Raw genomic sequence first — 11,015 nt, forward strand, 5'->3', positions numbered from 1 at the left:
TGGATATGTAACACAGGCTCAAAAACCAATTTAGTTTTCGGAATACTTGGCGAAATGAAGCAATTCTTTTCTTAACTACTTCTGAAGGTCGAAATCGAAGTAATATCTGATAAGCATAAGAAAAATGAAAGCGATTCCCTAAATTTTCCCTTGATACATGCAAAATAATTGCCTTTGGGACCTCCACTACAAGATTTCGGAATCAAGGGATTAATTTAAAAGGGATTCTCTACTTTCCTCCAGCCCACTTATCGGCACACTTCTTCTGCCCTCGATCCGGTAATTGAGTCGAAGCTCAGCAGAAAATTGTTTACCGGAATGACAAGACATGTTTGAGTGGGCAGCTGAATTAATTATTCTTTCCTCTTTTTAGAAGGATTCTGTTTAGTAACAGAGTTTTTTTTTTAGTCAATACATTTCATGCTTGAAGATCAATCAACAAGAGTTCCGCTTTTCTTTTCTGATGCAAGTCAAATGCAGAAGGGTAAAAAAACTATCAAAGAACGTTTTTCTTGGACACGAGACAAAAATATTGATTTAGTTTTCTGCGAAATCTTATAAACTTGATTCCTGTTTAATCCTCTTAATGGGAATCCCGAATATACTTGGGGTGATCTATGGAGCTTAACATTTAAGTGGGAGTGGGCATTAGAGGGGGGTGAAAAAATTATTTATTTTATCAAATCGTTCTGGTGCAGAAAAGTAACTTTTTATGAGGCGTTGAGAAGCAAAGAGATGTAAGTGCCAAAATTAAAAATTTTATATAACCAATACAGACGGTAAGTGAACCACTTAGGATAAAAGATAGTGTTAGGAAATAAATATGAATTAGAATGTTTCGAAAATTATTTTCTCTTACCTGCTTGTTTGTTGTATTTGAAGAATTCATATGCGGGAAGCCATCTCAATCTTGAACTCTGAAAATCTAATAATTGAAAAGTAAATTGCACTACACTTAGAAAAGACGGCCTCACTCGTTGATATTAGAACTTACACTTTACTTTCTTCTAGAGAGTTACACGCTTGCGCAGCGCGCCATCTGTGGACTGTATACGAAACATACCGCCCCCCTTGAAACACGGAGGGGTTTCAAAATTAATGAATTAAGTTAAACATAGTAAATGAATTTAAATTAACAATAAATCATACTTCTAAATAAATGAAATTAAGTAATTAGCGTTACAGATGAATAGACGACCTTAACCTTCTACAATATTAGAAAGAAAAATTAGGCATAGTTCAAGAATGCTCAAGTGTCTATAGGAAGGGGACACAGTTTTGCAATTGGTCTAACAAGTTCACCAGTGTCAGTTTTTACCTTGACCACACGAACTTTATTGTCTTTACCAGGGAACGTTTCCGTGACCTTCCCTAATTTCCACTGTAGTGGAGGTAAGTTGTCGTGTTTGATTAAAACAAGATCTCCAATGTCAAGGTTCTTTTGAGAATTGCGCCACTTCGCTCTTGATTGCAGCAATGTCAAATACTCGGACGACCATCTATTCCAAAAATGCTGGATCATTCTTGTAAGCAATCGCCAACGATCGCAATGACTGATGTCGTCTGGAACCGTAGGTTGAGGAACAGCTGTTAATGCTTTTCCTATTAGAAAATGTCCTGGAGTCAGAACAGACGGATCATCTGGACTGCTAGATAATGCACATAGTGGTCTAGAATTAAGGCATGCCTCAATTTGACTTGATAACGTGGCTAATTCTTCGAATGTGAGACTGGTGGCTCCAACGACTCTTTTCAAATGAAACTTGAAAGGTTTCACGGTAGCCTCCCAAATGCCTCCGAAGTGGGGAGCAGATGGAGGATTGAAGTGAAAGGTGATGTTGTCTGTTACCAGAAATTGATGTACGTCGTCTTCCTTCATCAACTGACGAAACTCCTTCCTGAGCTCTCTGCTCGCTCCATAAAAATTACTTCCTTGATCGCAGAAGAGGTCAGATGGCCTACCTCTGCGTGCCACGAATCTTTTTAAACAAGCGATAAAGGCTTTTGATGACAAGTCGCTGACGACTTCAAGATGAACTGCCTTTGTTGCGAGGCAGACGAAGACGCAGATGTAGCTTTTAGTATTGCGGCTTCCTCTTCCCTTGGAGTTCTGTATTAAGAATGGGCCTGCAAAGTCAATACCAGTTCGTTGGAAGACAGAAGAGGGGCAAACTCTGGACATTGGAAGATCTCCCACGATTTGACCAGCGAACCTTGGACGATTTCTGAAGCACGGGATACATGTTCTTACAACTCTTCTAACTGCATCTCTGGCTGAAAGAATCCAAAATTTTTCTCTGAGAGCTGCTTGGAGAAGTTGTGGACCGGCATGAAGAAGTTTTAGATGATAATCGGCGATAATTAAATTCACAACATGGTCGGTTTTAGGAAGCAAGATGGGATGCTTCTGCGATTCTGAAAGCATTGAATTTTTTAGTCTCCCACCGACACGAATTATTCCGGAATCATCGTAGAACGGAGTCAAGGGATTAATCTTGTTGTTCGAAGGAAGCTGCTTTCCCGCTGACAGATAGGAGACCTCCATCAAAAAATGATCCTGCTGGATAAATCTTACAATCCTTTTCTCGGCTTCGTGCAATTCTGTCGTTGTTAAAAAAGACTTATTTCTTTTATCCGCAGCCAGAGAACAGTTCTTCCCAAATCTTAAACAATAGGCTACAACTCTCTTCAACTTGTTCCAAGACGAAAATTTCTGAAAAAACTCTGCCTTGAAAGAAGCATCAACCACTTGCAGCATAACCAGCTTGGATGTTCCTTTAGCTTCTACAGACATGTCTTTTTGCAATTCTGGATTATCCTCAAACCCTCCATTAGGAAAAGTAGAACTCCTTAGCCAATCAGGTCCGTTGAACCACAAGTCGCACCTTTCTAGTTTAGTTGGAGGTATCCCTCTTGTTCCGCAATCAGCAGGATTCTCCAGACCGCTCACATGGTTCCAGTGCACATTAGGAGTCAGCTCTTGAATTTGTGCTACTCGATTAGCTACGAACGGTTGCCATCTTCTTGGTTCAGACGTCAGCCATGCCAGTGTGATCTTGGAATCAGACCACGCAAATGTCTCAGAGATTGGCACAGTTAGCGTTGGCAAGGTAGCTTGCAACAAATTGGCAAGAAGTAAAGCAGAACAGAGTTCCAATCGAGGTAAAGACTGCGGTTTTACTGGAGAGACACGCGTCTTGGATGTTAGCAGTCTGGATGTCACAGCTAGGGTTACATCCTGGGAACGAATGTATATAGCTGCGCAATAGGCCTTCTCTGAAGAATCGCAGAATCCGTGTACTTGCACGTCTGAAGCCTGGGGAATGAGAATACAGCGTGGAATTTTGATATTTGTAAGTACAGGAAGCTGTTCTTGAAATGTTCTCCACTGCTTTGCCAGAGAATCAGGTAGCTCCTCGTCCCAGCTTAGATGATGACTCCACAGCTCTTGGAGGAAGATTTTGGAAATGATAACTGTAGGTGCCAACCAGCCCAAGGGGTCAAAGATTTTAGCGACTTCAGAAAGTACCTTACGTTTAGTCCATACGTCCATCTCATTGACGGTGATGGTAAAGGTGAACTTGTCAACATCTGGAAGCCAAGCTATTCCCAGAATCTTGACAGGTTGGTCATCGTTGATCGTGTGTTTTGAATCAATTGCCTGTAATTCTTTTGAAATGGTTGTCAGTACGTCGGGATCGTTTGACACCCATTTACGTAAAGAAAAGCCTCCCTTTTTCATCATTTCCTGCAGCTCGGATACCAGTTGAATGGCTTCCTTCTTTGTCGCACTCCCACTCAGCAAATCATCTACATAAAAGTGACAACGGGTAGCTCTTGAAACGGCTGGAAAATTCTCTTGTTCGTCTATGGCAAGCTGTCGTAAGGTTCTCGTGGAGAGGAATGGTGCTGAGGATGTTCCGTAGGTAACAGTAGTTAGACGATATTCTTTTATTGGTTCGTTTGGAGACTCCCTCCAAAGAATTCTTTGCCAGTCTACGTCTTCCTCATGAACTTTAATCTGGCGGAACATCTTTTCCACATCAGCGCAAATGGCTGCATTGAAAAGTCGAAACTGAATCAGGATAGGGAAAAGTTCTGGCTGTACTCTTGGTCCAACCATGAGTAAATCGTTTAAAGAAAGTCCAGACGAGGTTTTACTTGAAGCGTCGAAGACGACGCGGAGCTTAGTTGTAGAGCTAGTGTTTCTAACAACTCCATGATGAGGGAGGTACAAACTATTGATGTTATTAATTTCAGAATCTGGAACCAGCTCCATGTGCTTTAGATCAAGGTATTCCTTCATGAATTTGGGTTAGAGTTCGTATTTTTCTAGATTAGAAATGAGATGGCGTTCCACGCTGATTAGCCTACGAATTGCATTTTGTTTTGAATCACCTAACCGCGTGGGAGGTGTATGAAATGGTAACCTTACTGTATATCTGCCATTCTCATCCCTAGAATGTGTCTTTGCGAAATGATCTTCACACGACTTTTCTAAAGAAGTTAAGGGTTTAGCACATGGTACAGAATCTAATTCCCAAAATTTATTGATTAGATGATCTGACACTAACTGAATATTATTTACATGAAGAGAATTTTGATCACCAAAATTAGCCTTACCGCCTATTATCCAACCCAGTTCTGAACGAATGGCAAATGATTTATCCTTACCTAACGATAACGTTTGACCCTTTAGCAATGGCAAAGTAAGGTCAATACCGAGAAGTACATCAATCGGACCACTCTTGTAAAATGTTGGATCAGCCAGAGAAATATCCCCAAATAATTCGCACATTGAGGAATCTAAGTTGTGATGTGGTAGCATACCTACAATTTTGTTAACCACATACACGGGCGCTTCAAAGGACTTTTGAGATGGAAAATGTGAGGTGAATTGAATCTCAGCAATCCCATTTGTACGCGTATCGGAAGCACCCAAACACGAAATACGAACATTGGCCTTTTTCCTGTGCAAGCCCAATTTTTCAATACACTCATTTGTAATAAGCGAAGCCTGGCTTCCGCTATCCAAAAGACATCTACAGGTCTGATAGTTACCCCAAATATCTCTTACTTGAATCAGAGCCGTGCAGAGGAGAATTTGAACGTCTGGGCCCACATCAGAAAGACAAGACGTAACATCCACCACTCCAGAATTTTCCCTCAATTCATTAGTACTTGGAACAAGGGCAGGTGAAAACACAGGGGCATTGATAGAAAGTCCAGTCGAATTTGACACATTTACAGGACCCTGTCTTCCCCTAGCGCTAACATTTTCGATATGAAGTAAACTGTGGTGGGTTTTTTTGCACGTTCTACATCTAAACTTGCTTTTGCAAGTTTTCACACCGTGAAATTGAATTAAGCAGTTAAAACAAACATTATTCGATTTAACGAAATTTGAACGCTCTTGTACTGACAATTTTAAGAATTTATCACACCTCGACAATGCATGGTCTCTATTACAGAGAGGACACTGTGACTGGGCGCTAGACGCGACCAAAGTCACCTTTCTTCGAACGTTTCTCTTGGTAGTTAAACTCGGGATGGATCTCGCTTGTGTTGCAAGAAATTGCAATAGTTCGTCCAACTTTGGAATGACATCAGTTGAAAAGGTTCTCTCAAACCAAGTTCTTGAATTTGTATCAAGCTTGAACAATATCATATGCATCAAAAGGGTATCTGCAGTTGGATCAATCTCATATTCCAAGGACTCTAACATCCTTACAAATTCCTTAGTAGAATCTATCAAATTCAAAATTTGTGTGGAAGATTCTCCACTTAAGGGTGTTATATTGATAAATCTTTTCATTAAGGAGGACACAATTTCTCTTTTATTAAAGTATCTATCCCTTAGCAATCTCCAAGCAATTTCGAAATTATCATTGGTAATCGATAAAGAGTTTACGATTTTTAACGCATCTGACCTTAAACTCCCTTTTAAATATTGCAATTTTTGTGCTCCCGTCAAATTTTGATTGTTGGAAACTGCAGCTTCAAAAAGATCGGAAAAGGTAAGCCACTCCTCAGTTGCACCGGAAAATACAGGTAGGGATAACGTAGGCAGTTTTACTTCAGCTGACTGAGCTGGGACTGAAGTTTGGCTTGAATCCTGGGTTTTAACCTGAAACTCGGAATTTACCACAGAAGGTACAAGCCGAGTATCTATAGTGACAAGTACTGCCTCTAAAGTGTCTAAAAGATCGTCCTTTTCCGTACAATAAGTTTCCTCATCTTTTTCTTCGCAAATACTTATAATAGGATCCAAAATACCCATTACCTCAGCTTTAAATTCTATGAATCTTTCCTTCCTAGCTAATAAACCCACCTTATTTAAATTCTCAATTTCCTCTTCTGTTTTCTTTTGGAGTTTTGTAATCGAAGATTTGACACTCTTTTTTTTTCTTTAACAAAGCGTCCATATTCATTTGAATATAGCAAATAAAACAATTTTATTAAAGAAAAACAACGCAGCTGTGCGGGAATGAACGAATGTCTAGTCCAAAGAACGAAAGAAAATACTACTTTGGCGCGTCACCGAGACGGTGGGGAAGCGAGGGGAGAAAATCGCAACAAGAATTACCAAGGAATAAACAGTCTAAAGGGCAAAACGAAACTGAAACTTTTGTAAATTATTCGAAAAGGAACGACAATGGCAGACTACCAGTAATTTACCAAATAAAAATAATCAACCAATCAAATAAAAAGAAAATAACCACTTATTAAACAGTTTGAAACTTTTTGAATAACCTCTTGAATAATCTCAAATTTGAAATAACGCATTTCGTAAATTTGCATTAAATCCTAGTACGTGCACTTCGTACGCTTTAAAGTTTAACACATTTAAACAAAATATACTTTTGAATGTTTCTCTAATTGAATTAAGACAATATAAAGCATTTGTTGAAACAACAAAACAAGCAAGAATTTAGAATAGAACGTTTCTCACTGGTCTCCGGCGAGCGGACCAAAAAATGTTAGGAAATAAATATGAATTAGAATGTTTCGAAAATTATTTTCTCTTACCTGCTTGTTTGTTGTATTTGAAGAATTCATATGCGGGAAGCCATCTCAATCTTGAACTCTGAAAATCTAATAATTGAAAAGTAAATTGCACTACATTAGAAAAGACGGCCTCACTCGTTGATATTAGAACTTACACTTTACTTTCTTCTAGAGAGTTACACGCTTGCGCAGCGCGCCATCTGTGGACTGTATACGAAACAGATAGTACTAGTAGCCCCGGTTGGTACTGCTATACAGTATGCCTTTAAAAAAAATTCAATTAAAGCCTACCTCAGACTACAACTTTAAATGCTTTTTACTAGAAACTTGAAAAGTTCCACTTACATCCCTTTGCTTCTCAATGCCTCATTATGTCCCTAAAAATTTGAAAGATGTGAAAAAATTCCTTCCAATGCCTCAAACTCCCTAAAGAAACGCTGAGAGTTCATATGAACAAAACTCCAGTCTTCATTTAAAGTGAACTCAAGCAATGAGCTACTAGCTTGTGTTGTGAATTCCCCGCATCTGTTTATGTAAACGTTTTATACAGGGTGTTCCGTTTTAAACTGCAAGACTTTTTTTTCGCAACCGCTAGTCCTAGATGTATACTTCCAATTCTAAAAATGTTCAAAATCTGATGCAGAGTTAAGATATTGAAAGTTTGAAGCAAAAATAAAAATGAGTGAAAAAATACAAAATTTTAACTTTTTATACTGGCCTTCGGTCCCCAAACTAATATTTAGAGAAACAATCTCTATTGAAAATTATTACTGACACAAAAAACTTGACATTTATTGAAATATAAAATTGGGAAGAGCTTTGATGATTTGCCAAAGGTTTTGAGTTGGGATTTCAACATCAACTTTGCAATTTTTAATACTTCTTATTTAAGTCTAGTCTTATCGTTTTATTAAATTCCTAATGTGAATCAATCCGCTTGATTGATAGTTGCGTCTGATGATTCAGATGTATATCAATTTGTTTAAGTTACTCTACGGACAGACATTTCCCAATTTGATAAATAAAGCTATTCTTATCCATATCAATTATAAAATCAGTTTCGTCTGTTGCTTTAGCAAATTTCTTGGCTAATGCTCTGAAACCGTGCTAGGGGAAGTCGGAGGCAACGACCTAGACAAGTGATGCTCTTTTTACTTCCTTTTACAAAAAAGGAAGTATTGTATTCGCGAAAAAAAATTCACTTAAAATTCGGCCTTAATTTCCATTTTTCTCGTCCCCGAATGAATATTGATTTTTTTTTCAACCCGACCACACGCGGATAAGTGCCTAAGAACGTATAAGACACTCGAAATATCCATTTTGACATTCCCCGAGTTAATTACAACGACTTTTCTCGTGACGTCCGTATGTACGTATGTGCGGATTTGCGTATGTATGTCGTATAACTCAAGAACGGTATGCCCTAGAAAGTTGAAATTCGGTACGTAGACTCCCAGTGGGGTCTAGTTGTGCACCTCCCCTTTTGGTTGCATTCGGGTGTTTCTAAAGGGGTATTTTGCCCCTTTTTGGGGGGAAATCATTGTTAATTTCGATGTACATTCAAGTAGTGTTATAATTTGGCGGACACTTGGCGACATATCGCCAGTCTTTTGGTCGCCAAGTTTTGTCACCAGCTTGGCGACAAATTTGGTGATTTTTTTTAAATCTGGTTCCAATTTGGATATTGTTGGTGAACTGCCAACAATGGGGAAATAACTTTAAATTGGTGTAAAAGGAAGTCATGTGATGGACACATCAGCTCGTTTGAGTTCTCTTAAGAGTTTTTAATTGTACCTTGCCTTACTTTGCTTTTCCATGCCTAACAAAAATTAAGAGTTGGAAACCAATTTTAGAGGAAAGTGTTTTCTATTTTAGTCCTTGTTGAACTTTAGTTGGACACCCAAACCGTCGATTGAAACTATCTTAAACCAAACAGAAGACTTCTTCCGGCGCGGCGGTTAGGGTGTCAGACTGAGTCTCATTTCGACTGGCGACATAATAATAATAAAATAAAAATAATTAAAAAAGCAAACATACTCTAAACACCGATCTATACTCCTTAAGTTATCGGGTACAAAGTGAAATAAGTAAAGTATAAGTATAATTTTCTTTCGTTAAAAAAAAAAATTGTTGTTTTAAAACTATACAAACAAGTTTCCTTTCATATGGTTATATTTTTGTTCTACTTAACAAATTAAAAATACGTCTACTTAGTGATAAATTTGCAATAATATTCAGTTTTAAATCCAACAAAGCCAATCATGAAGAAAAATAGGAAAATTTATTTTACGCTCAAAAAACTGAACAAACTGTATAAAAGTAAAGAAAACCTAAAGCCAAACATTTGCTAAATTTGTACCACGAGAAGAAATTCTCAAAATGGATTTAAAGTAGTTTATTCCTTACATCATATTTGATTTGTTGTGCCGTTATTTATTTTTTGACTACTCCTCTCTGCTGCGAAATGGAACTTCTTGGAAGGATTTTCAAGAAGTTATTTTTTAGAATGATTGGAAGTATTTTCTTAGTTATGGAAAGAAAAAAACGTTGCAGGGTGGTAGGTAAACTGCGCAGTAGAAAGTTTAGAGCACTTTGATGCGATTCTGTTCGATTTTTCAGAAACATTTTCAGTGTCAAGTTATCTTTTAAAATTTCTGGAAAATGATTAAAAGTAATGTTGGTGTTGTAATATCTATTCTCCGAGGTGTGCTACAGTAAGATTTAGACGTACTATTTATAAAATGTTTTATTTATTGAAGGTAAACTCCAACAATATGATAAATAAAAATTTTCCATTTCATTTATTTCGTCTTACACTAGTCAGGAAAGATTGTAACTTTGTAAAAACGTCAGCACTGCAAACAAGAAGAAAAAAAAAGGAAAGTGTAGACCCAAGCCAATTACTACAAACTTGCTAACTGCAAGCTAAACAGAGCTTTAAAAATATAATCACCTGCCATCACGTTTCCATGTAGTCATATTTTCCTTTTTAGTTGCCGCTTCATGCAGAAATTTTATTTTTTATGAAAACAAGAACGAAAACAAGGCAAAACTTCAGCCGATTTGCAGGGCCGAAACCTTTTTCTGCACAGAATCTTTCAGCGCAGTGCCGAAAGATTCGTTTACTCTTGGCAAGCGCAATTTTGTGCTAATTTGTACTTCAAAGCACTAGATTTGTTAATGTATGCAAATGAAATGCATTAGAAATGCATTGAATGAGGCATAAGTATATCATATACGTAATGCAATAAAAGTAAGATATAAGCTGCTAGCATAATATAATCTTTTAATCGATTATTCATTGTTTCATTGCTTTAGAGATCAAATTGCTTGTTGGACATTGTGCACTTCTCTTTCATAGCAATGAAAGATGCTTTAACAAAGAGTATCACCCTCCCTATGTCGCTGCGTGAGAGGAACCGGGGACCCTCGGGGATGAGGATCATATTATTTGATTTCATAATATGATTTTACTTAGTACCAACTAAACTCTGTTAAGAAAAACGTTTTAAAGTTCAAACTTAACACTTGATATTCAAACTTTAATGTCAATTTGTCATGCATAGGACAATTGGGAGATATTTTCACTTACCAAGTTCACCTCTCGTCAATTTTTCGTGTTTTTAATTATTTGCGATAAGAATAATCTTTGACACTAGTAATGACCTTTAAATAATCTTCGTATTCAGGGAAACCGGGGATAGTTGGCGAACTTTTAAACTTTATTTTTTTAAAGGTTGCAAATAAAGTAGAAAATTTTTCGTTTATTGCTTATATAATATGTATGGTATCAGCAACGAAGTCGTATTTTTGTTTTGACAGTACTACTATGCTTTGTCTATATTTTACATAATTTTTTTGAACCTTCGCAGAGTTCGCACAGTTGCCCCGTCACGGGGTAAGTTGGCGTGCTGTATGGGGTAAGTTAGCGAACTGAGAAAAACTCATAATAGATAAGGAAAATTTCCCATAAAGCCTCAATGATGCTTTAAATAAGGAAGTAAAAC

The 11,015-nt window shown here is 37.5% G+C and overlaps 1 protein-coding gene across 1 annotated transcript; it reads right to left on the reverse strand.

The window, feature by feature from the left end:
• Positions 1-1,249: 1,249 nt before the first annotated feature.
• LOC129216917 (uncharacterized) lies at positions 1,250-4,306 on the reverse strand. Its single transcript, XM_054851138.1, has one exon. It carries the CDS (start codon positions 4,304-4,306, stop codon positions 1,250-1,252), a length of 3,057 nt encoding a protein of 1,018 aa, XP_054707113.1.
• Positions 4,307-11,015: the final 6,709 nt, after the last annotated feature.

Source organism: Uloborus diversus, chromosome 1 (genome assembly GCF_026930045.1).
Source record: "Uloborus diversus isolate 005 chromosome 1, Udiv.v.3.1, whole genome shotgun sequence".
In the NCBI taxonomy this organism is placed as follows: Eukaryota; Metazoa; Arthropoda; class Arachnida; order Araneae; family Uloboridae; genus Uloborus; species Uloborus diversus.